This window comes from Aquarana catesbeiana, linkage group LG03, assembly GCF_042186555.1.
Source record: "Aquarana catesbeiana isolate 2022-GZ linkage group LG03, ASM4218655v1, whole genome shotgun sequence".
NCBI classification, from domain to species: Eukaryota; Metazoa; Chordata; class Amphibia; order Anura; family Ranidae; genus Aquarana; species Aquarana catesbeiana.
Genome location: NC_133326.1, coordinates 378,798,730 through 378,826,534, shown reverse-complemented (window position 1 = coordinate 378,826,534; position 27,805 = coordinate 378,798,730). Strand labels below are relative to the sequence as shown.

Sequence of the window (27,805 nt, the reverse complement as noted above, 5' to 3'; positions counted from 1 at the left end):
AAGTGAAAGATATAAATTGTTATACTGTACACCTTGCAATTTGTAATAATACAGATTGTTAAAACACATCACTTAACGCCCTAAATCCTCACCATAACCTAAAGCAGAAGTCTGGTCAAAAGCTAAGCTTAAACCTGCTCCCACCCCCATTCTAAGCCCTATGCTAACTGCCCTGTAAAGAAAAAAATGTGTATACTTACATAATCTAAGGGCACCATGGCTTGGTCCTGTGATTATCTTAGTGGCACTCTCCTCTCACCTGGCCGCTAAGAAGATCGCAGGACCAAAGTACCCTTAGGATTAGGCAAGTATACACATCTTTCCTTTACAGGGCAGTTAGCATAGGGCTTAACAAATAGTACTATTTTCTATTCTTCAGCATTTTAAAGAGAAAAAATTGGGAAAGGGCCATGTATTAAAGGGGATGTACAAAATAATCCCCCCGACATATAAAGATACTTTTCATATCTCTATAACAGACTAAGTAAATCCACCTTCTCACAAAAACAAGCTAGAAAAAAAAAATAGTCTTTTGTAATAATACAGAAAATCTATATTTATTAAACGTAGTTTCTCCAGTTACAGTTTTGCATTTTACAAAGCATTTTATGACAGTTAAAAAGATTTTTTTTTTTACAAATTGAAATGCAATACCCTTTTCTCCAAGTATTTGAATTGCCATACATTTGTTTAAAAAAAAAAACACATTAAAACATATGCTTTAGACACGCTAAACTTCCTAAATTCTCAAAAACCACAAAATACAGATACTATACAGGTTCGGGAAAGAAAAACATCTGGTTACATATGCCTTATACTTTGCTTAACATTGACAGTTGTGTGATGTGTCAAGCTCAAATTCGCATAGAAATTCAAAATCTGAGCACATAAAGTACAAGTTTGTAATTTTTAAATGTATTGCAACAAAGAAATAAATTTAATTAAAGATTTGGTTAAAAAAAATGACACTTTTTTTTGGATTGAAGCACAGTACAAAACGTTTAATTCATAATAAAAGCTTTTTTTCTTTTTATCAGAGTACCTTACTAAATAAATGCAATTTTCAGTGGTAAAAATTAATTATGAAATAAAATATGTATACTACATCTGAACAATAAAAATGATTTCTTTAATAAATACAGACATTTCCAAGCGCTGTTTTGACTTGAAATGGGCAATGCTGATATATACTTGAATATAAGAATGTTTCAGGAGAACAGAATAACACGTCTGTCTGTACCCAATAGAGACTTTGCATTTCATGCACGGTTTACCACATGGCAGTTCATTATGCTGCTGTTAAAGTGGAAGAGGAACTGGGTTCTAAGAAGCATTGGGATAAATGGTGGTAAAGTGCTTTATAAAACAATGAATACCATTACAATATCTCCTGCAAATACTTGAATGTGCTGCAATACATCCATTCAGTTCCCAATTAGGGTCTTAATACCAACTTAACACATAATATTGTTATCAGAAATACTACTTAAGTTACAGGTCAAAATGAGAAATATATAACTGCACATATAAAGTTAGAGTTAAAATGGTGGCCTAAGACATGTAGAAAAACATGCATACTCTACATAGTATCTGAGATGGAACAAACTATTCCATTGGTTTAAATGCTTTTGTAGTTCAGAGATTCTGAAGAATGAATAAGGAAACAAAAAAGGTACCATGAAAGTGCACCAGCTGCCAGTATACAGGTCAAGTAAGCATTTTATTACCTAAACTCTGACCAAAATGCACCCCCATCAATTCCCTTACAAAGATTGCAAATCATATGCTATATTCAGCCATGATTGACTCTGCCGGGTCATATAACATGGTCTACATTCAAAAGGATAAACTTGGTCTATTTTCAAGTCGAGAGCTGGCATACTTTTGGAACATGTTTCGTTCATACTGAATGAAATGGGTACTGTGCCACTATAGAATAGCTCCATCCACTTTGCAGTACAAAGTAACTGGAGAGTGCAAAATCTGGTGTGGCTCTCCACAGAGACCAATCAGCTTCTAGGTTTTATTGTCAAAGCTTCAATTGAGCCAACTGAAATTAGAAGCTGATTGGCCAACAAGCACAGCTGCGCTTCTGAGTGCTGCTGTTTTAGTAAATCTCCCTTATTGTGTAAATCCAACTACAATTTAAACCTCTCACAAGAAAGTTACACAGGGCTTCCGCTGCTGACCATCTGAAAATGCGTTACTGGCTCTTATAGTGGCCTGTTTGTAGTAAAGCATAACTAAAGGCAAAACTTTTTAGTTTTGGATAGAATAGAGATGGATTAGAACACCTGTCATATTGCGGTCTGTTCCCCCATTTGGCAGATTCACCCTATTTGTTCTGTTTACTATTATCACCAAAAGTGAAAATCAAAAATGTTGGGCTGTCCTCAGGACAGGTTTAGTGGGGATGTCCGCCAATGGAGACATTATTTCTGTTGACAACCAGGGCTTTATTTATTACAGGTACTTATATGGCGCTGTCAATTTACGCAGCACTTAATATATTTATTATACATTCAGATCCGTCCCTGCCCTCAAGGAGCTTATAATCTAGGGTCCCTATCTTACATTCATACAGTACATATATATACTAGGGACAATTTAGACAGGAGCCAATTGACCTACCAGCATGTCTTTGGAGTGTGGGAGGAAACCAGAGTACAGGTACAGGGAGAACATGGAAACTCCAGGCAGGTAGTGCCATGGTTGGGATTCGAACTGACAACGCTAGTGCTGGCAGGCAGAAGCGCTAACCATTTAGCCACTGGGATTCGTTCACGTTAGAGGGATTTTCTTTCACTCCCTGCTTTGGCTCTATGACAGGAAGTGAAGGGAAATCTCCCCAATGGGACACAGATGGTAAAAATAGACCTTACAGGGGTTATTACACTCCCTTACTCATAAAAAAATGTTGCCTTTAATTCTGCTTTATACATTTTAGTTATTGACCTGGACATAGTAAAGAGAGCAGGAAAGTAAGCATAGTGCTTATGACTCAGTGACACAAAGTGCTGAAACAAATAGGTCAGCATGACAGCTGGGCAACAAGTGATGTAAGAACAAGAGGTTAACAATGGCAGCCAAATGGATTTCCAAAATTGCAACCATTCCCAACTGCATAAAACTATACTGGTTTGTGTGGAAACAGTTCTGGAAGGGGGAGCTTTGTTCAGTGTGCACATACCCATCTGACCCCTTCATTTCACTGTGGACCAACCACAAGTCTGATCTTATATAGTAACCTATACATTTTGCCTTCACTGGAAACAGGCAAATTTAGCATACAGAACAATTTTATAAGTCAGTTACTTTCAGTCTGAACTGACACAAAACCAATGGTAATGGTTTAAAAACAAACGCCTAAAATGTTTCATGATTGACAGACAAGGCAGGTTTTATTGGTATGGAAATTAAAAGCTAAAATGTACAGTATTTATAACATACAAGCTTTAGAATACTTTGCTCTGGTGTAAGATAAGTGGACTCACTGGACAATTATATTTAATGGCTTCTTGAGAAAACTGAGTAACAGTGTGCATTTGACTTTTGTATTTACATAAGGACAGTTTAACATGCAGCAGCACAAGCCTTATGTTACTCACAGTCGCATGAAGCATCGATTACTTGGCAAGAGAGACATGAGGTGAACAAATTAAGTGTTAATTACAAACAATAGTGTTCATCTGTGTGTTGGAATCCAACAACAGGATAACTAGTGTAGGTCAAGTATTCCTACAACATTGATTCACAGTATTCAAACTGTACTGCCAGAAATGTGTAGGCCACTAACCACGCTTTCTAAAAATGCTAATCCAATGGCTTCAACACTTGAGCCACCAATTCAGAACAAGTTTGCCTATCCGGACTTCTAACTTGACTTTCTTCATGCTTTTTCGTGGCTAGTAACTCAAAGTATTGAAGCCATAGTGTCAGCATGAAAGCGAGGCAATGGCAGCCTCCATTACTGCATCAGTACAGGTTTCCTTTAAAGTTTTTTGCTAGCGGGTTTAAAAAATGTTTTCAGATGGTATGAAAACAAATAACCACCACTAGAAAAAGCAAAACGACTGCTGGATGCTGTGCAAACTGCAAAATAGCAAGCATCAGTCCTATAGCCTGCTTTTCTCCCACCTGGATACACATACAATAGTACTTCACTTTCCTTAACCCGAAGATCTGCATTTCAAAATAGTCAAAGCCACGGCACAGTTTAGAAGCTGCAGTAGGCAAAACTATAATATGGTGCAATGAGAAACAAGCACAAGCGACTCAAAAATGACTGAAGAACAAACTTGAAGAACTAAAATCAACTCAAATGCCAGCAATCGGGGCTGTTTTTACAACACTTAGCCATGGTTTGACTGCCATCAGTGGCTCCATTGAAGAAATTCCTTAAAGGGATATTAAAGGCAGATTTAAAAAAATAAAAAACATGTTACAGTATACTTACCTGCTCTGTGCAGTGGTTTTGCAAAGAGCAGCCCCAATCCTCCTCTTCTCAGGTTCCCCACCGGCTCTCCTGGCACATCCCTCCCGCAGAGTGCCCCCATAGCAAGCAGCTAGCTTTGGGGGCACATGAGCAGGCGCTCTCCCGAGCTGCTGCTTGGTGTGTCCATTCACACACAGAGTGCGTCTTGGCCCAGCCTCTCTCCTCGAAGGCTTAATGGCTGTGATTGACAGTAACAGGAGCCAATGACTTCCGCTGCTATCTTAGCCTATGAGGAGTTAGAGACCCGGGAGAGCCACTGCTCTCTTGCACATTGCGGGATCGAGATGGGGCTCAGGTAAATATTAGGGGGGCTGCTGCACACACAAGGTTTTTAGAAAACCTTCAGCCTTTACAACCACTTTAGCTTCCCGTCTGGAAAGAAGGTACAGGAAAGTAAGGGGACTTTAAACAGGGGAATTCTAGAACCCATCAGATTTTTTATTGTAATGTTTCCTTGTTGCAGATTTTCCCTTATTTCTTTATGGTAAAATGTTGTCCCCAGAACAGAAAGTGAGGGGAAATCACTGCAATGATGCCCCGCACAGTGTACAAACCTTCACCCATTTTATCTAAAATGAAAAAAAAATTGAGCATAGATTCACTTTAATCTACATGTTTTGACTGAATTGAAAAGTCATTAATTTACTTTTTTAATTTGGCCACTTTAAATTACCTGAACGCAGAAGTGCAGTAGTTGTGGCTGTTAAAAACTGATAGGTGGTAGTGGTAGATACTTAAGATTTTACTGCGCATACAGATCTGCAGGAGGGGATCCGAGAGGGATGTGCAATAACTTAAATACCTTTCGCTAGGAAAAAGTTTCCATATGCCTTACAAGCATTTTTAGAGATTTGCCTGAAGTGGTTTTTAAAATAGAAATACATTCTCTTGTACAATACTATGATTATTAAAAAACATGTCCTCAGGTCACATATTTTATACTTCTCTAATATGAGATTATGCATGGGAGCTCATTCTTCAGTCCCATAACCTATAGCAACCCAGGCTAACTTCTCAAACACTACACTAGGGACATACATTATTTAAAGTTCTACTTTATTAAACCCATGCCTCCATGCTGAGGCAAAATATTATAAATATACTTGTTCCTAGTTCTTCCTCCTCAGACTACTGTATTGTGCAGAAAAAGAAAGTGTGTTACCCAGATGTCAGAATCACACTCATTTCTGTGAAATATTACTAATCAATAAACCCATGTCTCTACACGGAAGCCTAAGAAAACATGACCTCGTAATTATGAGGACCAGGAGCCAGTAAGACACTGACCTAGCACACTAGTCACAAGAGTTTGCAATAAAACCTTTGAATGGACACAAGAACAGAGCCTCTAAACAAATTGATAGACTACAGAACTTCCCATGCTAAATGTAACATTACAGCACCACCATAGCGTTCAGAACATTGTGAATAGGGATTTTTTTGTGAAAGTACAGAATTTAATTTTCTTCATTCATGATCCTGGAAAGTACAAGTACGGAAAAGACAGAATTTTCCACAAAGTTAAGATGCTCTATCTCAGAGAGACAATGATGTCCAGATAGCAGCATCCCTTTTATAAACACTGATCAGTTAGGGGAGTAAAACCATTTCCAACTTACAAAAACCACATAACCTACCTTAGAGCAATATACAGATAAATTGTAGGTAGCATCCCACTAGCAGAGTACTCAGATGCAGAGAAGAGTTAAAAACCACATCTAGGTCCTTCTAAATATGCGGACAAAATATAAATATAAGTTGTTTTCCTCTGCTAAAATAACAGTAAAATAAGCCTCAATCTACAAGAAGATCATTGCACTTGAACACTGATTTGCAAGGAACGCAAACAGCCTTATCCTTGTAAATCCAATAAATAAATGATATGCCTGGCTGCACTAGTTCTACTCTAGACAGGACAATTACAAAACAATACAACCATATTAAACATGTACTATACACAAAGCATACTACAGTATGAACATAAAAGGTGAAAGTGACGGTTCAGTAAAGAAAATATATAACTGCTTTACATACTTCGGGTAGAGGTTTGGTACGTTTGTAGTTTACTTTTTTGGGCTTGTTACCCAACAGTAGATGATTATCTGTGGAATACCAGACAAAAACTACTGATCACTACTCTAAATAAAGCTGAAGTTGCATTTATTTTGACTTCTCTGGTTCCTTCTTTGTCCATCAACATGCTACTGAATTTTTTTAAATAAATACTTTCCATGTCCATTACATACCTTACTTTAGACCCAGCAATGCCCATCCCTGTGTCTCTGTGTTTCTCCATGCAGTGCAGGCAGATGGCTGGTAGGAAGGCTAGCTTGGTAGAATACATAGCTTCCTAAAAACATCATAGCACCCTGCCTCATTACTCCTGAGGAGCCATCAGCCATGAGAAGCCATCAGCCCTGATGCAAGCAGTGGACTGACTCTTGGAGAAGGAAAACATATCAAAATGCCTTAATGCCTTGGAAGGGTGGGGATTTTCTATGCAGGCTATATTTGCATGTAGACAACCCTAGGTAATGCCCACATGTAATGCTGAGCCTCTATAATTCAAACTGAAATCCCAGGAATACAATGAGCAGGCCAGGAACAGTAAGACTGGAAAGGAAAGAACTAGATGATGCTGGACATCTTCCAGTCAGGAAATGAGGCGGGCTCTATGTGATGTGCTGCAGCTTCTAATACACACAGTGAGAAGCTCACGGTGTGCAGTAAAATCACAGCAAGCATTTTCAGTAAAAGAGGAACACATAAAACTAAAGCAAGACTGATGGCACAGCTGGAGTTTAACTTTAAATTCTGTAAAAATGGAAATGTATTATTTCCTTAAGTTTTTAATTGAGTGGAAAAAATGTTTACTTATTGCCCCAGAGAATGAAAATAAGTGGATTTACCAGAACGGAACAGGTAACACTTTCATAATCTGGAAGAGGGTAAACTCTACACCACACTTCTAAGAAATATGCTTTATTGACTTCTGCTGAAAAGTGACAGCAATAAAAGCTTGACAGAGGCCAAAAAAAAAAAAGTTTGGCTGGTGTTCAGTTTTAATGTACAATGGCAAGCCCGTGTTCAAATGAACCCACCTTGTAAAAATGGTGGTCCATCAGATGTCTCTTATATACAGAAAAAGTGCTTGACAGTCGTGCTTAGTACCTGAGGACTTGTGTGTACAATGTGTTTTCAAATCCACAAGATGAAACAGGTCTTAACTAAGCCGTAAGCAGGAATTCTGAACAGCTTTCAAAATGATAGCTGGGTATCCGACAGTACTAATTGTAAACTGTACATTTCTCTAAATATGTAGACTTTGTGATAGTAAAATAATCTGTATAATCAAATATGCTGTGATTTCAAAATTTAAAATCAAGGAAAAAACTACTTTTTCAGCTGATGTAAATTCGTCCAATGTACATGTGATAAAATGAGCTTATTCTATATAGTGTTACAATGTACATTTTTATTTCATACCGAGTGCAACGAAGCAGCTTATCTGTTTTGGCACAAGACACTACCATGTATGATACAGGTGTGCACTAAATGACCCCCGTACCCCAGAGGTGACATCTGACTACTAAGGGGAATGGAGCGGGTGTCCAGAAGCAGCATAAATGGGATATGTACCAGCATGCTTTTAAAGCGTATCTAAGTCTAAAAACAAAAAAGCATATTGCAGCTTTCCAGCCCTTAGATGCAGTGGCTTCATTGTTTTTTTTTTTTTTTCCTGCATTTTTTCCCCCATTATTTTGACCAGATAATTCAGTGAATAACACACTTCCTTGCCCCTGGGTGGCCATGCTCACTCCACTGTATTTATGGAGTAAGCCATGGTTATCTCCCAGGCTTTTCTCCTGATTTAGACTACCAACAGGCAGCCTCTCTTGCTGCATCTAATTACATGGTGGGCAGGGGAATTTTTAGTTTTCAAAAGATGGCTTGGAAGAAAGACACCATTGTTTATTATTAGTTCAGCTCAAAGGAAGTGACAAGGATATTCATTGTCTGTCAAAATCAACAAGTATTTTCTGTACTTGCTGAAAAAGTTCTTGAAATGAAAAAAAAAGCAAGCCACTACCTCTAGGGACTGGTAAGCTGCAAGATATACAATTTCTGTTCTTGGCTTTAGATATTTCTAACATACCTTCATTCCATGGATGGTTATATAGTGAAATATAATTAATCATTAACAAATCATTTTAAGCGCATGAACCTTATTTCAAATGGGGAAATAACAGCATTCACTAGAAATTAAAACAGAAATCATCTTTCATCATTCTAACGGGTATACACAGCTGACTAGCTGCAATAGGTTATTGTGCAGCACAGGTTATGTAATATTACTCTGGAGAACAAGTGGATGTGAGAAAGACACAGTAGACAGGCGTCACAGTGCATGCGCTTTACCATCTTCAGGACTACATTACGGTGACCATTAAAGCAAACAAGCATGTGGCCTGTTAAGTTAGAACACCTGATCACATTACTTCTTTCAGGCCAGAGACTCTCTGTACCAGATAGTTCCTGCCCTTTATGGTATCCAACTGGACTAACCTCTTTTTAGGAGACACGTGTGGGTTTTCAAGGTGAATTTAGGGGAAAGACATCTAAAATACACCCATAATGCCGTATTCTGCAACTATTACACTGTTAAAAAAAAAAAATCAAAAGACCCAACATCTATTGAGCAATACATGCTGCTGAAAGAATTGTGAAATATATGAAATTTACATTTAAAATTCCTACACTACTCCTAAATGGGGTACATGATTAAACTTGCTATGCTTCCGTTTTATCTCACAAAAAAGCCTACTTCAGATCCAATTTATATAAGGGGCTCCGACAATAAAATATGTCTAAAGTTGAGTACACGTTATACGACTTTCTTGAATTCTCCTTTAGCATTTACCAAAGCCATATAATATGAAGTGAAACCTAAACACTTTCAAATTGTATGCAATCAGGCAAGCCCTTGCACTACATAGATGAAGGTAAATCTAAAGGAAACTGAAAAAAAAAACAAAAAAAAAAACAAAACACAAACTATATAATGTGTAACCAAGCTTAACCAATATTCTTATTGTTAGTCTTCAACAGATCTTTTCTTTTTGTGATATTACATAGCAAGAATTGCCACATTAATTAGACCTGATATAAGGTGTTATACTTGCTTTTTAGAAAAAGAAAAAAAATGTAAGCAGTACATTTCCCCCAGTATGTGGTCTAGAAGGTGTGCATATTTCAACAGCAGAGGTCTGGTAAAATATGAGAAATAAAAGTCCACGTAATAAAGAACACCAATAGTTGCAGGACAATGTAACCATGAAGTCCCTAAACATCCTTCAAAAGCAGAATGACGAACAGAAACTTGACGAGGATGTGAAACACTTAGGAAGGAGGGCAAAGAACATCTAGTGTGCCTGGGTTGCAATTATTTAAAGCACACCCTGAAAGGCATTTCCAGTGCTTTTAAAGATCCACAAAAAGCTTCAAAAGTATACTAAAATTCTGCTGGGAGCCACATATATATATATCTATATATAACACTGTCAAATATGTCAAAGACTCTTTTGGGACTTCGGCTTTCTAGAACTTGTCATGAAAACCTCAATAAATCTGCAGTTAAATAATATACTTATTTAACCATTTGCCTCTGGTACTGAGAAAACAATAATACTTGGTTTCCCTAGTTAACAGTCCTAAAAGTAGTTCTAAAAATAAAATAAAGGTAAGGCACACCAGAAAAGACAGTGGCACAAAGCAGAAAAGAGAGCAATTACTTCCCTTCTACCCAGAATGCACCTTCACAAGGTACTTTGGAAGAAAGTCTTAAAAAGCAGCATTCCCAATACAAACCACACACTGCATAATTAAAAGAAAATCAGTAAATTATCATGGGACTTCACACTGGTAAGTACATCAATTTTCTATTCCCAAACCACTGCTGGGAACCAAAAACAGACAACCAGTGTGTACATCAATACATTAGTGCCAACTAATTCTGCACCTTCAACATCTTTTCGGGTCATAAAATGGCAAGATTATACTTTGTTAGGATGAAATTTAAAACATTAAGGCCTCTATGAGCCAAACACAGCTGACAAATTTTATCTGATAAAGGAATGTCCATAATAAAGCGATGAGAATAAAAGAAATATTAAAATATATAACAATTTTTTCTTTTTGATGGTTTACTTCTGGTAAAGCAGAGCTCCATAGTAGATTGTAATTGCACAAACTTTCCTATGCTGATCATACACCGAGCACCTTTGGCAATTTTACCCACCTTTCAATCACAAAAATGATAGAAGAGGTCTAGGTACCTCACCGCTAACAGTTTTATAGAAACTGCTGGCAGCTGGTTTCCCAGAACTGTGTGCCCGTTTTTACAGGGGCTAAAGCTGCCACAGAACTTCTGTAAGTATAGCCAGAACTAAAATGTTTTTTTTTGGGTGCAAAGCACTGCTGGGTAATTTGTGTATTAGCACTCCTGCATTTAACTTTTTTTTAAATAAAGGATAAGATATCTGGGAGGTATAAACAACTTTTATTCCTCCAAGATCACTTTTTCCTACATTTAGATAATTCACCTTTAAGGGTCCTTTTCACACTTGTGCGACTTAGGATCCGACTTGTGGGGCCCAAAGTTACAGTACATGTGAAATGTCATATCTCTATGGGAGCCATTCCAACTGACACTACTGAAGTCGCTGCAACTTCAGAAAAAGTTTCTGTACTACTTTGATCTGACTTTGAGACAACTTAAGTACCAGAGAGTGTAAAAGTCTTATCAAAGTCGGACTCCAAAGTTGCACTGCAAAATCGGGCAACTTTGGAGTCGGTTAGTGTGAAAGGAGCCAAAAGCAGGTTTAGGCATGTTAATTATGTTTACATGCGTTCAGCTACATTTAACTTTGCAAAACAAACACAGGCCACAATTTGCACAATTTTTCCTGATGTAGTAAACATTTCTAAATGTTGAGCTTGTAAACGTTTCTGAGCATCTAGTGTACAAATTTACATAGAAGACCATGGGATACATTCAGATGTTTTTAAAAATGTACACTTTGCAGATGGGAGTGGTCTGCGTTTTTTAACCCTTGTTTGCATGAGATCTTAATCTCACAAAATAGGAAACATTTGTACAATCTTTTCAAGCTGCTTTTAAAGCAGCTTAACAGCAGAGCTGATATAATACAGAATGCTGCAGTTGCATAAGGGAATAACAGAAGGTTCCCTTGAAAGAAGTCTTTTTACCACTCCTAGAATGAATCCAAAATCCTAGTGCCAATGCATCCTAAAGTTTCCTGCACAATAATGTAAGTGCCATGATTATTGCTAAAGTGGATTTTGGCATCTATTTTAAACAAGGCAATGAAATGGTGGCTATCATGACCGTGCTATCCAAAAATCAATCTCTTCCATGTAGCTCAAAGCCTTATACTTCTACATCCCTGGCAAAGATTAAATTTAATTCATTTAGGGAACACAATTGAGGTACCTAAGCAGACTCTAAAACATGATCTAAAAAAATCCTTAAAATTCATAAAAATGCTGGGCAGGCAATGTGCACATCGGGAGATTGTCTCAAACAACAGAAGACCCTCCTTCTGTGTACAGTGTTGCTAGATACTGACATACATGATTCCTCATATTAAAAATGAATATTAAGAGCAGATAATACTTGGCTTTAAATTCCTCAGAGACATTTGAACCACTGTGCAACCCTTCCATTTTACTAGGGAGGGAACATAAATTCAGTATTAATTCAAATGCCTTTATACATCCGCATGCCTAAACCCCTATAATTCCAATGCATGGGCTAAACACAAACACTTTGAGGGCAACCTTTTTTAAGACTGGGTTAATGCTGCTATAATACATAACAATAGATTTTGCCTACATTGCACAAGAAAAACAGGTAGAATGTAACTGTCTGCTATGGGCAATAGTTTGACATTCCTTTGCACCACATTTCATAGATGTCTCCCAACCCCCAACAATATGTTTCAGCTGAACGCCAGCTACACTATATGTGAGTTTCATCACCATATTCTGTACATCACAAATCACAATACTGGGAAATCAGCATGGTGGACAGAATCCATCAGCATATCTGAATTTAGTCCATCACATGCACTGGTGCTCAAATAAGTCATTATACCCTGTTTAACCAATCTGAAGATTGTATTTCATACAAGCTATGTTCTCTAATGATTGTAAAATAGTGTATTCTCTTGTGGTTGCAGCCTACTCTGAACACTCTTTCTTTATCCAGTAGGAAATACATTTAGATTCTCTTAAATATCTGTAATTCTACAATTTACTCATTGATCTTTCACATCATATGCACGTGCCTTCCTGGTTCCCACTCAAATAATAAAAATGCATTTGCTTTTAACAATTCTTGTTGGTTATAAATGGAAAGTACCTACAACTACAATAAAAGCACTGTGTTTAACACTTCTCTAACACAAAAAGACAGTACAAAGTAACAAAGCCCACAAACCACTAAAGAAGGAATAAAAATAAACCCGAAATGCATATGTACTCTCATATAAAGTACTTGGAGGGCTAATCTTGATAAAAGATATCTAAAAGCCATTTAACTCAACATCTGAGAGTTAACGTTCACACATGTACATTGTTCACACATGCCTAACGCTGTAGTAAAGAGAACTTGCAACTGTGTGGGCTCTTATGTATACTACCAAGTGCAGGTCACAACTTGTGTGTGTCACTTCCTGCACTACTTAAGGGCAGATTGTAATAGACAAGGGGTGGAAAACAAAGCCCCCTTTAGTACACTATACATCTGTAATAAGCTTAATAAAATAAATAGTTTTACAAATCTATTGTGCATGATATCAGGAATTTGAATTCCACCATAGAATGATGGGGAAAAGAAAAAAAAAAAAAAACATTCATAATGCTACTTAAAAAAAAAAAAAAAAAATTAAATACGTTTCTTTAAATTTAAATAAAAAGATAAACTTGAGTAAGATGATCGGCAAAGTGTTGTCATGGATATGGCTGAAACCAAGATGTGCAGAGCAATTTGTCCTCAGTGCCAGCCAATTGATATATTATGGCAGTCTTCCTTCTCAACAGGACACAGTGTTGTCAAAAAAATTAGAGGCAGCAAGAAAAAAAGTTTGGGGTCCCATTTCCTCAGGTCTTTAATGTTTTAACTTGGCATCTAAACGCAACCAATGCAGGCCTTGACGGGTGTAGCGTACCAGTTCTGTCATAGTACTTGCGTTAAAGACCAAGGGGCCCGATACTTTGTCCAATTCCGTAAAAAACTCTGGTGGGAAAAAAAAAAACAAAAATAGATTTGTAAATGTAGTATAAAGTACATTTCAACTACAGAAAAAGTTTTTCTCAAGTTTATCTTGTCCTGTGGGCCATCAGTCTTATACAGCAGAGTAATGCCAAAATGCTATGTTCTAGAATGCAAAAAGCAGTACCATCATATCAACCAAATAAAATCTTGTACTGCTCTGACTTCAGTAGTGTGAATTCTTTTTTGTTGTTATGGGTACTGTTTGCTACACTTAGCTTTCTGTTCTTTGCACAGTTTGCTGCACTTCCCCTTCCCACTTTAGCACAGAACTGGAGTTCCTCACTGCAAGCACATGATCTACTGAAATAATGCATTATGGGAACTTATGTTAAGACATGACCATTTTTAGCAAGTCAAAATGCAGCATAGCTTATTATTAACCACATAGACACACAGCAGGGAGATTATCCAGGGTCATGCAAATCTGGATTTAGAAGGAACATGGAAATTACAGAAAAAGACAGATTTACCTTCAATACATGTGATACGTGCTTACAAAAGAATCTTTTAAATTAAAACTTACCACTTTGCTCTTTACAGAGCTGTTCAGCCTGGTCCCAAATCTCAGTGGCATAAAGGAAGTTGGACGTGACTTGAACGTAGCTTGCTGCCATCTGATGTATCCTTTGTGGAATAGTTACAGATGACGTTCCACCCGAGGAACTGGACACACTGGAGGTATAGCTATTGGAGTTGCCAGGAGACAGTTTTGGGGACACTGGTGAAGGCATACTGACAGACTTGCTGAAAAAAAAATTTATGAAAGTTATCCCAATGTTAAAGGAGTTGTAAAGGCAGAAGGCTTTTTTTATCCTAATGCATTATATGCATTAAGATAAAAAAAAAAACTTTTGTGTGTAGCAGCGTCCCCAGCAACCCCTAATTACTTACCTGAGCCCCATCTCTCTCCATGAGTGTCTTAGCCGTCCGGGACTCTCCTCCTGATTGGCTGAGACAGCAGCTGCGGCATTGGCTCCCGCAGTCAGTTAGCCAATCATGGGACAGAAGGGAGCGGGTCAGGGCTCCGTGTCTGAATGGACACAGGGAGCTGTGACTCTGCTCGTGTGCCACCATAGCAAGCTGCTGAAAGTGGGGGCACTGAACAGGAGGGAGGGGCCAGGAGTAGCGAAGAGGGACCTGAGAAGAGGAAGATCCAGGCTGCTCTGTGCAAATCCACTGCACATAGGAGGTAAGTATAACATTTTTTTTTTTCAATAAAAATAACAAACAACGAGACTTTACAAATGACTTTAAGCTGGACAACTGCTCAAATTTCATTTGAATCTTGCGGATTCAGCCAAAACTTGAGCTGTGGTTCTCCCTGTCAGCACCTACCACCTCAACCATTTATATTTTTTAATCGTCGGCCAAACAGTAAGGCTGCATTCACACTACAGCGTTTTGAATCGCGGGCAGATTTGCCACGGATCTCGCATTTGAGATGCTATGCATTTGAATGACACCTCTAATCGCGGTGCGGGTCTGCCGCAATTTTCGCGCAATAAAAGGTGCTGCAGTCGCGGCAACCCTCATAGCGGGACACATGTTGCCCAAAAATAGTTCAGGAGCTGCTTTTGGGCGACATGCGATTGCAGCGCGATTTACCGCACGGCACACCCGCACCGCGATTTGAGGTGTCATTCATGCGAGTCCTGCGTTTTGTCATTCGCACCATGGCGCTGTCAAATCGCAGCAAGATCCACTGTAAATCTGCCCGCTATTGAAAACGCTGTAATGTGAATGCAGCCTCAGTGCATCCAATCAGATGCAGTCATTATTCGTGTGTTCAGCAGCCACAGGTCCCACTGTCTGTGGAATACAGTACCATGGATGGGGTAACCTTTTAGGTCTCTCGCACTCAGCTTGTGGGCTGAACAAAATAAATCTTTGGGCCTGTAGCTTTAGACATCAGTTTAGATGTGTAAAGAAATTTCATAGCAAAAAAGAATGTAGCCTCCCCGGCGGTATTCCCGAGTGTGGCTCGGGGTTAAAATTCAGTCCCATTAGCGGTAACCCCGAGCCACACTCGGGATCGCATTGCAGGATCCTGGTGCAGCATTACTTACCTTGTCCCCAGGATCCTGCGATGTCCCCCGCAGTGTCCGTGGGCTGTGTCCTCCTCGGAAGCCTCTTCTTGCCAGGCTCCGTTCCCTGCGAGCGTCGTGACGCACGGGGGTGGAGCCTGGCGGCAAATTAAAAAAATTGTAAAAATCATAACACATACAGTACTGTAATCTTACAGATTACAGTACTGTATGAAATCATGTCACATCCCTTTTGTCCCCAGTGCTTTGTCCTATGCCCTGCATGCAGTTTTATATTATATATACTGTTCTTTCTGCCTGGAAACTGGAGATTGTCCATAGCAACCAAAAAGTGTCCCTTTACGTCAAAAGTGGCTTTAGACCAGCTAGAAAACAGCGATAGTAAATTAGAACACTTGCAGAATTGAGCGATAGTGAATCGTGGGGAAATTTATTTTATTTTTTTAAATTATTTATTTTTATTTATTATGTTATAATTTATGTTTTTGTGTTTCATACTTCATCATACCCGGGATATCTACTAGACTCTTGTTTGGACAGATTTAAGTGGGTTATTGTTAAGAATTACGGGCATACAATATAAAACGCCAAATTTCCATGCAAAATAATTGTACCGCTTTCAGCACCTAAAATCCGAAATAATCATACCGCCAGGGAGGTTAAAGGGTTTGTTATTTAAAAAAAAAATGTACCTTTTACAAAAACATGTCTATTACCTACTCTGTGCAATGGAAAAGCACAGAGCTGGTGGGAACCTCCTGTTTTCAGGTTGCCCGCTGGCGCTCCTGGCCCCTCCTCTGTCCAGTACCCCATGGGAGCACTCGTGCATGCTCGCACCAGAGTCCCTCTGCTGCGTCCATTGAAACAGACAGAGGGACTCGGCCCCCGCTCCGTTGTCACTGGCTTTGATTGATGGCACTGGGAGCCAATGGCTCCCATTGCCCCAGCAAAGCCAGCGAGACCCGGAAGTGAGGGGAGAAACGATCTGCGAACATGTACGGCGCTAGATCGAAAGGGGTCTCAGGTAAGTAAAGGGGGGCTGAGGGAGCGATGAGGACACCTAAAAATGTTTTACCTTAATGCAAGGAATGCATTAAGGTAAAACATTTTGAGACTTTAAACCCCCTTTAATTCTGAAAAGTGTTTTGTGGTGTTTTCCAAAATGACATAAAAACAGATGTGACACACATGTGCATTTCTTTTACCCGTTAAAAGGAAATACTAATCCCAACCTTCCCTTAGAACAAAACTGGTAAAATAGATCATTGTGCTAACATTCAAACTTACCTTCCCAAACCAGGTGATGGGGCTTGTGAATTACTGTAAGAGTTCTGTAAACAGAAAAAAGGTCAACAAGAGTATTAACCTAATGAGGGTATGGGCATTTGAAGAATTCATAAAGCATGCACAATACATATTGTGGTACAGCAAGTTAGACATGGCACAGACTAATCACTACTCATACATTTTTTGAAGCTGTAAATGGGATTTTTTTTACGCACTGTAAAATCCTTTTTTTTTGTAATCCATTGAGGGACATGGGAAGTCATACTTTTGGATTATACTGCCTACACCTACAGGAGGAATGGACATTGAAAAAACTGTAGGCCAGCCCAGAATACCTCCTCCTACTACCAGTATGCTTTCTAAAGACTGGGGCATCAAGATTCAACATACTTGATCCCATAAATCAAAGAGAGAAAGGGGGGTACATGTCTTCAAACCCTGTCAGGGCAGACATCTACCGTGCTAAGGCAAGGACTACCCAGGAAGAACCACGAGGAGGACTTGATTAGAAGTATCTTCAAAGAGAATAGCAGCGGTCCCTGAAATCCCTTAACCACTTTCAGACCGCCCACTGTGCATTTACGTTGGTACTTTGATGTTAAATACTGTTGTTATGGCAGCAGATAGCCATAACCCCAGTATTTTCTTCAACAGCAGGCAGTCCGCTTAAGATAAAAGTGGTCTCTGCAGCGGGTTCGCCGCGAGATTACTTACTCCGTCGGTAGTGGCGGAGACGATCCAATGCTGTCCCCCGAGAGGCAGAAAGTCAAGTGGGAATGATGGCCCCCACTCGACTGATGACGGGAGCAACATTGAACGTCACTTCCACCCAACGGCCTTAAAGGGACATTTTTTTTTTATTGCATTTAAGTGTAAATGTGAGATCTGAGGTCTTTTTGACCCCATATCGCACATTAAAGATGTCCTGTCATGCTTTTTTTTCCTATTACAAGGGATTTTTACATTGCTTGTAATAGGAATAAAAGTGATCCAAAAATTTGTTTTTAAAGCTACACTAAAAAAAAAAAAATTTAAAATCGCCCCGCCCTCTGTACTCGTGCTCAGAAGCGAACGCATATGCAAGTCACACCCGCATATGTAAACAGTGTTCAAATCACACATGTGAGATATTGCCGCAAAAGTTAGAGCGAGAGCAAAGCCCCTCCTTTAACTTAAAACTGGTAACCTGTAGAAATTTTTAAACGTCGCCTATGGAGATTTTTAGTTGTCAAAGTTAGTCGCCATTCCACAGGCGGACGCAATTTTGAAGCATGACATGTTGGGTATCAATTTACTTGGCGTAACATTATCTTTCACAATATAAAAAAATATTGGGCTAACTTTACTGTTTTCTTATTTTTGAATCCAAAAACGTGCATTTTTCCCTAACAAATTGCGTTTGTAAGACCGCTGCGCAAATACGGTGTGACAAAGTATTGCAACGACCACCATTTTATTCTCTAGAGAGTCTAGAAAAAAAAAAATGTTTGAGGGTTCTGAGCAAAAAACAAAAAAAATTATTTTAACTTTTAAACACCAAGTGTAAAAATAGGCCTGGTCCTTAAGTGGTTAAAGAATCAAGATTCTATTCCACAGGGTCAACATAGCCAATAGAGTAAGGTACATGTGAGCACCCTTTAAAAGGAGAAGGATCCTTCTTTTTAGCCACCCTTCCTGCAACAGAAGTGCCCCTTCTTCCTTAATGTGCAGTATTTGACAAGCGGACATAATAATCAGACTAGTGTACCTAAAACTTTCAGGGAGTTGCTACGAGTTTTACCGAGAGCCTTTTTACAATAGTTAAGGTGCACTACAATTTTGAGTACCGCTTTGGTATCATCCTCTACATTGACCGAATATGATTTGCCAGCTTTATAATCTTCCACCGGACACCCAACATATTCTTTGTTCTTATACCAGAGAGAGTACTTTTGATTTCTACTGCCTTTTTCACTCCTTGTTACTCAGAAGTTGAGGCGTATCAATGTTGTTATGGCATATAAGTTATGCTGCTATGTATATGTACCATGTTGCACGTTCAGTTCCTTCTTTTTCGCAATAAAAACAAAATCAAAGAAATGCGCTTACACAAAACTCAGTTAATTTCCAGATTAGCCCAGTAGTGTCCAGCCCAGCAAGGTCCAGATATGGCACTCCAAAGCTATACTGAGCAAAGGCCACTCTAGATAGCTGCAACTGCAGATACCAGCTTTAGCAGTGCTGTAAAAAAGAATCTTGATTGAAAATTTGCAACAAAAAAATAGGTTTAAACTTTTCCCAGACCTGGGCAAAGCAAACAACTATCCACCTAGGACACTAGCACTGAGGTATGTGGTAGTAGAAAGGACTATTCAGGGCCGACTTACAGATTTTTTTTCTTGTTTGCCACTGTCCAATCATGCAGGAAGCAGTGTAACCCAAAAGTATACGACTTCTTGTGCCCCTCAATGAATGACAAAGAAAATGTAATTGCAGTCAATGAAAAGATGGTTTCACAGGGATTTCAGAGATATACAGTTCTGTCGCAAAACATCTGATCTTCAGAAACTTTTAGAACTTGCTAAAGAAACATAGTTCGTAATTTCCCAGTACAGCTGCTTACAACCATGGCAAAGCAGTGATTTATAGCAAAATAGACTGGTACAGTGTCCAGCTACAGCAGCAATATTTTTGCTAGCTATAGATCACTAGTATGTAATTAGAGAGTCCTGTAGCTGCTAGAAATCTCTACTACAAAGTTGCTGGTTTGACAGAGTTCTTAGCTACCAATGTAAACATTTCTCAAAAAGTCCTATTAGTAATTTATTGTGTAGTTGCAGAGTTTACTGAAAAAATTGTTTTACTAAAGAGGCTATCTCTAGGTTTATACTGCTCATCTTGGGTGAATTGAGAAGTGTAGCAGAAGTATCATTGTATACCAATGGCTCAAATCAGAACTGCATAGAGGTCAGTAAAAAGTAGCCATACTTTGTCATCTCTCTACTTTAAGCCTGACACTAAACTGTAAACTGGAATCACAACTGTGTCCAATGAGCAAAGAGTTGACTCAGGAGGCTGAATCAGAAATCACCTAAGTCAACTCTCTTACCATGATGTGTGACAGATGTATGCGTGAAACAAGATTCACATTCTATAATTGAGAACGTCAGGGTCCTGGACTGTATGAGTAAAAAGATGAGCATACTGTAAAACAAAAAAAAATCTACTTTCCTATTAATACCATTCGAGTGCCATTCAGGACACAGGCTGAGTATTTATAGGTCCGGGGTTATAGGTTACTACCTTCAGGTGATTGGACACTGGCAATCTCTTGAGAACATGCCCCCTGGGTGTCTCCCCCTATAACCTTACTGCACTCCACAAGTCCTGAATTTTGTAGAAAGCAATGCAGTGTAACCAAGGAATAGAAGGTAGTGTGGTCTTTCTTGCAGTGTACTCCAAGCTATGGAACTTACAGGCAAGCTAGTCTAAATTGTACAGTACAGGACACAGGCAACGTATTCATAGTTTCTGGGGGTCACCAATCACTGAATGAGGGAGGGGAAACGACTAGGCAAACATGATCTTGGAATCATGTCCCTTGTGTAGGCAGAAAGGCTGTCTTCCTGAGAAAAGCTGTTGCTTTGAGGCAGACTCTGATTGCTCTGACTACATCACAGTAGCGAAGACCAATTTCCTTTGGGTAATATGAATCAGGGCACAGAGGGAAGGACTATCATCTTTGATGTGGAAGATGGATACCACCTTAGAAAGAAAAGATGGCCTTGGCATCAGACTACCGTTATCTGTGAAAAATGGGGAATGGCTGCTTACAAGAGAAAGTCACTAGCTCAGAGACGCGTTTGACAAAACGGATTAGCAACCAAAAAGGACACTGCAGGAGAGATAATCTAAGGATTTCACTAATGGATTCAAAAATAGGATTTTTTCGTCATACTTACCTGTAAAATCCTTTTCTTTGAGTACATCATGGGACACAGGCTAATATTCATTACATACTGGGTTATATGCCATCTCTAGGTGAATGGACATTGGTAGACAAAGTCTTAGACAGGAAGTGATCCCCTATATAACCCCTCCCATACAGGACGTACATCAGTTTTGTAGCAAGCACTGAATCCTCAAAAAAGAGGAGAGGGATCTCTGTGCCCCATGATGTACTAAAAGAAAAGGATTTTACAGGTAAGTATAACGAAAAAAAATCCCATTTTCTTTTTTATACATCATAGGACACAGAGTTAGGCTTATATTCATTACCTACTGGGACACACCAGAGCAATAGCCTTGAAGGGAGGGATACACCCTGCCAAACAACAGCCATCAGACCTTATATGGCATCCCGCAGTACACTGCGGCTGAAAGCCGAATCCTCAGCTGCTCGATCATTAAACTTGTTAAAATTTTTTGAACATATGCACTGAAGACCGGGTAGCAGCATTACAAATCTGAGACACAGATACCTGCTGGCGAAAAGCCCAGGAGGTTCCTACACCCCTTGTAGAATGAGCTCTCACCCTAAAGAGAGGAGCTTTACGTTTCAGACCATAGGCCTGAATGACCAATTGATGGACCCAATTGGCAATGGAAGCTGCCTGTCCCTTCTTGGGTCCTTTTGGTAAAACAAAAAAAAGAGACTGATCCTCGGATCTCTGCAGAGCTAGACAAATAAACCTTGACTGCCTGGACAACGTCCAAGGAATGCAGTCTCTCTTCCGCTGAACGAGGCTGAGAGAAAAAAGGCAAAATAATGTCCCAATTCAAATGAAAGGCAGACACCACTTTTGGCAAAAAGGATGGAACAGGTCGTAACACGACCCTGTCGTGGTGAAGGATCAAGCATGGTTCCCAGCACGAAAGGGCCGTCAACTCCGACACCATTCTAGCCAAAGTGATGGCCATCAGGAAGGCTATATTGCGTGACAGCAAGTCTAATGGAACTGGGTAGAGGGCACAGCCTCGAAGGAGGACACCATCCTTCCTAGAAGACTCATACAGAGCCGAATAGAGGGTTGTCTGGTGCACATTATTGGACACACCTAATCCTTCAGGGTACAATCCTTACGGGTGGCAAAAAATAGGATTTTTATAACAGCTTACCTGTAAAATCCTTTTCTTTGAAGTACATCACAGGACACAAAGCCATAGTAATTACTATGTGGGTTATAGGCCACCTTCAGGTGATGGACATTGGCACACCCTAAACAGGAAGTTGCCTCCCTATATAACCCCTCCAACTACTGGGAGTACCTCAGTTTTTGTAGCAAAGCAATACACATGTATACCAGAAAGAGGGGAGGGACCTCCGTGTCCCGTGATGTTCTTCAAAGATAAGGATTTTACAGGTAAGCTGTTATAAAAATCTTGTTTTCTTAATCGTACATCACGGGACACAGAGCCATAGTAATTACTATGTGGGATGCCCCAGAGCAATGCCAACTGAGGGGAGGGAGACACAACCAAAGTAGGACAACATGAGATCAGAGGACTTGTACTGCTGCCTGCAGCACACTGCGCCCAAAGGCGACATCCTCATGTCTTTTTACATCCACCTGATAGAATCTGGTAAATGTATATAGACTGAAGACCAAGCTGTGGCCTTGCAGATTTGAGTCATGGAGGCTTGGTGATGCACTGCCCACGAAGCATTAACAGCCCTGGAGGATTTGAGAGGGCTCTTTAAACCATAAGCTAGAATGATTACTTGTCGAATCCATTTAGAAATAGCAGATTTCGATGCTGCCTGTCCTTATTTAGGACCTTCAGGCAACACAAACAAAACATCCGTTTTTCGAATCTGAGCAGTCGCCTTTAAGTAGACCTTGACTGCTCTCACCATATCAAGAGAAGGTAGTGATTTTTCCTCCATAGAACAGGGTTCTGGAAAATGCAGGTAGAACAATATCCTGGTTTAGATAAAAAAAAAACCTGAGATTACCTGCGGAAGAAAGTTATGATGAGGATGCAATACTACCTCATCCTTGTGAATAATAATATGGCTCTTTACAAGAAAGAGCAGGCAACTCTGATACCCTTCTTGCAGAAGATATGGTTACCAGAAAAACGGGTTTCTTGTCAAAAGGACCAAGAGAATATGTCGTATCGGCTCAAAAAAGGCTTATTTTGTAATGACGACAGAACTGAATTCATGTTCCAAGGGTTCAAGCGGGACCTAACCGGGGGATTAAACCGCGTTACCCCCTGAAAAAAAAAACTACGAACCAAGGAATACGAAGCAAGTGCTCGTTGAAATAATACTGATAAGAGTGAGACCTGGCCTTTGAAAGTAATCAAGGCCAGCTTCATTTCTAACCCCATCTGCAGAAAGTCAAGGATTCTACCTATGACATACTTCCTGGGGTGCCAACCCCTGGATTCATCCCAGGAGACATATGCCTTCCAGACTCTATAATATGTGATACTCGAGGCCGGCTTCCTTGCATTAACCAAGGTAGATAACACTGAACTTGAAAGCCCACTTTTCTTCAGAATGTGAGTCTCAATAGCCAACCCATTAAATTTAGCGTTTGTAAGGTAGGATGGAATACCGGACCTTGCGAGAGAAGGTCTGGATGTGGTGGTAGGGTCCATGGGACCCCTACCGCCATCCTTATGATCTCTGCATAGCAAGATTCTGATCCTGTGAAGAAGTCGTGGACGCAGGCAGAATAGGAGGGGATGCATAAATCAGCGAAAACTGATTTCACAGGAACACCAAGGCATCTGTTCGATATGCTAGCAAATCCTTTGTTCTTGACACAAAGTTGTCGATTTCGTTGTTGAACCTGGACGCAAACAGATCTACGTCTGGGATCCCCCGTCTTTGACATACTGACAGGAAGATATCGGGGTGAAGGAACCATTCTCCCGGGAACAACTGCGGGCAACTCAAGTAGTCCGCCTTCCAATTTTCTATTCCTAGAATGAAGACTGCCGATAGGCAAAGTACATTGTTTTCTGCCCAAGATAGGAAATGATTCACCTCTCTCTGGGAGTCATGGAGGTGATTGATATAGGCCATTGCTATGATATGTGCCCCCTTGGTGATTGATATAGGCCATTGCTGTGGCACTGTCAGATTGGATCCTGACAGGACAATTATACTTATTGTCCTTTCACCTAGAGATAGCGTATAACCCAGTAGGTAATGAATATTAGCCTAACTTTGTGTCCCATGATGTATGAAAAAGAAAAGTGGTTTCTGCAGGGCAGATATAATCAGACTAAGGTCCCAAGGAAACACAGGGTGCTGTAAGGTGGGCTTCATTTGAGATATACCTTGAATAATGAGAGAGAGTGAGGCCAGAGATGTTTGAAAAAGAAAAAGGACACAATTGAAACCTGTCCTTTCAGAGTGCTTAATGCCAAGTTCTGGTCAAGTCCTGATTACAGGAAGAATGCGAAGCAAATGGTCATCTCTTGAAGTGAAGTGCCTGTGTTCAGACCAAGCAAAGAAAGATTTCCAGATATGATAGTGGATATTTATGAAAGTGAGTTTTCTAGGTCCTTTAGGACCTGGGCTTTAATAGCCATGCAATTAATACTAGTGACTCAGCAAGTCTGGCTGTTGGGAAGAGGCCAGGAGTATTCTCTTAGCAGCTCAAGTATGTCTATGTACCAGATTCCTCTGGGCCAATTTGGTGCAATGAGAATCACTAGTTTCTGCTGTTGCTCTATTTTGTGGAGCAGGCAAGGTAGAATTTGCAAGGCAGGATTTGCAATGGAGGGAAGGGATAGATCAGGCCTTAACTGAGACCAGGGAAATAAAGCATCCAGTGCTAGTGCTAGGGGATCCTTGGTCCTGACCAGAGAGGTAACTTGTTGAATCTGGGAGCCAAGATATGCACCATCCGCGATGCCCATTTCTGACATCATCAAGTTGAAGAGGTCAGGGTGAAGGGACCATTGGTGAAGGGACCATTCCCCTTGGTCCAGGAGGTAATGGCTGAGGTAATCCACTTCTGGGATGTGGAAATAAGATTTCTGGAGTGTTTCTCCATCCATGCCAAGGCGTTGTCTGATTGCATCCTGATGTGGTGTCCCTGCAGAAGGGGGTGGTCAAGTGCTCCAGAGTCATCCAGGATATTGAAGGGGAGCTTAGCTTTCACCGATGACCATGTTCCCTGAACTGTGATGGATTGGAACACCCCTCCCCAGCCTGAAAGTCTGCCATCTATTGTTATCGCTTGACAGCAACATTGAAGTAAGGACCTTCCACATTGTTGAGACTGGGCTGGAGATTCAGATCTAGGGAATTCCTTGCTTGGCTAGATAGGACCATAGGTAGGGCAAAAGAGGGCAGCCATATTGTTACATGACTACAAGATGTTGTGTTGGAGAGGTCTCCAATTAAATTGGGCAATTGGAACAGCCCTGAAAAAAGGCCACCATGAAGCCTAGAACTCTCTATCAAGGATCTAACAGAGGCAAGTCTTTTTGATCTCAATCCTGAGCATGAATTCTGAGAGACTGCAGTTGAAAGGAAGAATTTTGCTTGGTATGCTAGAATTAGGCCCAAGTATTCCAAGGAAAGCTGATCACCCAATCGAAAGCCTGAAGCATTTGAATTATTCTGTGGATGTTTTCATATTGTTGGAAGGGGAGGTGGGTTCTTCAGAAGAAGGATGTCTAGATAATTTTAGGAGTCCAAAGTTTTTATTGTTCAACGTGTTACAAGATTGCTAATGAGATTTGGGGCCACATATTTCCCCTTCATGAGGACCAGAGGGCCCCCTTCATCAATCCCTTGCCACTTCTACTGTGAACACCAGCAATGACACTTGTTTATAACATCGTTGGCCTGCAGATCAGTCTGCTTGGGAGTACTTTTGAGTCCACTTACCATTCTGCCATTTTACCCAGACCTGATGTAAGGAGATTGTGTGGGTCCCAAAACATGTTGATGTTTTTTGCCCTGCTTGTTGTAACCAGCTGAACAATAAAGACTTTGGACTCCTAAAGATTTTTCAAATCCTAGCGCATTAGAGCCATGGACAGTGATAGCTGTAATAAAGCTGGTATTTGTCCAAAGCACTGTGACATACAATAGTTGCAAAAATATCTGCCTTAGCCAGGTAGGATGCTAGCTGCATACCCAAGATGGAGCTAAAATTGGATGCAAAGACCAGTGTTAAAATCGGGTCCTGCTCCAATGCAAGTGTAGCCTCATCACAATGAGTTAGAGCATTGTCTGGGGCTTCAGTAGAGCAAATGCTTACCAAGTTTTTGCCATAGCTCCCTGCTTTTGCCATTTAGGATAATCCCTTGTGGGTTACATACAGAGCAGGGTGCAGAAATAGGGTAAGCATGTCTGAGAAGCAGTATGCACCAACCCGGGTGCAGACCGCCTTGTAGCAAAGTCTTCATAGCAAAAAAGTGTGAGGAAGTGCCCGAGTACCTCATAAAGGCAGAAGTGGCAGTAAGTGTGTGACCTGTGGATGATGTAATACCTCAGTGGCTGAATTGTAGCACAAAGTAAAATTGTAAAATTGAATAAATTGCAAACAGTCCTGTTTTTTATTACAGTAATGGTGAAAGATTTAGGGTGACCCTGCCTTACCACGTTGCTGGTCCCAATATAAGGTCCAGGTTTTGACAATCACCATGGACATACCCCCCCTAAGAGGTCTTCAGGGTCTGAGTTCCACAGAGATGACCCACAGCCCTGCACCTATATATTCTGTGTGGCTAACTACATGCGTTGCACAAATTGTCAAGATGAGCACTTATGCAGGATCCAATTCCCAAAGCAACATTACAAGCAGTCCTCACATGGTGGTTCTGAAGGCAGTGGGCCTGTGCACAAGATAATAAGTTGGGCTCCCTTTCCTCAAGGAAAATGGGGAATGTACAGCACAGTGTAAGGAAGGAGGTGGTACGCAATAACAAAATGTACAACATAGGTAAAAAGCACATGTATTGTGCTATAAACCAGGGGTCCCCAACCCCCAGGGCCACAGACACTGGGCTCCCAGTTGTGCAGCAGGCAGCGCAAACCAGCACAACCTGCACTGCTATGCTCTGACCACCAGAGGGCACCCGCAATACTATTCCCTTCTCTCTCTGTGGTCACAAAGAAGGTAAATGGGGCGGGAGGAGAGCCGGGCCAGTGACAGGATCCCATAGCACTGGTGAGACCCAGGCTGTAACACCCCCCCCCCCCATCACCTAAGCTGATAAACTGCATCTCCACCGCGGTGACAGGCTGAAATCACAGCCCCCTCTCCTCCCCCCTGGGGAATAAGCTGCACCCCCCCAACTCACTCCACCTCCAAGGTGACAAGCTGCAACCACTACAGCCCCCCGAGTTGAGAAGGTACGACCAACAGCCCCAACCAGTCCATGCAACCAGTACTTACATTCTACTAAAAACCACATTCACTTACTTTCAGGTGCTCAGTTAATGTTTTGGAATACTTCAATGCACTCTCCTTCTTCAGTTTAAACAACCTCAAGTACAGAAGAGACTGACACCTGAGACTGTAGGGACAGACAACAAAAAGTTTAAACGATGTTAGAGACTACCAAAAACAGAAGGACAATTTCTTTTATTTATTGGTCACTGAGGTAATCAATTAGGTTCGGGCTCCCACTCAAGAAAACAATTTGTGTTCTTTATACTAA

At 40.4% G+C, this 27,805-nt stretch overlaps 1 protein-coding gene across 3 annotated transcripts in view; it reads right to left on the bottom strand.

Annotated features, from left to right (window-relative positions):
* Positions 1-689: 689 nt before the first annotated feature.
* Positions 690-27,805, bottom strand: part of AFF4 (ALF transcription elongation factor 4) — a 235,251-nt gene continuing 208,135 nt past the window's right edge. For all 3 annotated transcript variants that reach the window (XM_073620658.1, XM_073620659.1, XM_073620657.1), the window contains 4 exons: positions 27,568-27,661; positions 17,186-17,229; positions 14,377-14,597; positions 690-13,814 (listed from right to left, as the gene is read on the bottom strand). In XM_073620658.1, the coding sequence (XP_073476759.1) occupies positions 13,687-13,814; positions 14,377-14,597; positions 17,186-17,229; positions 27,568-27,661 (487 nt within the window). In that variant the 3' untranslated portion in view covers positions 690-13,686. The remainder of the gene's footprint in view (positions 13,815-14,376; positions 14,598-17,185; positions 17,230-27,567; positions 27,662-27,805) is intronic.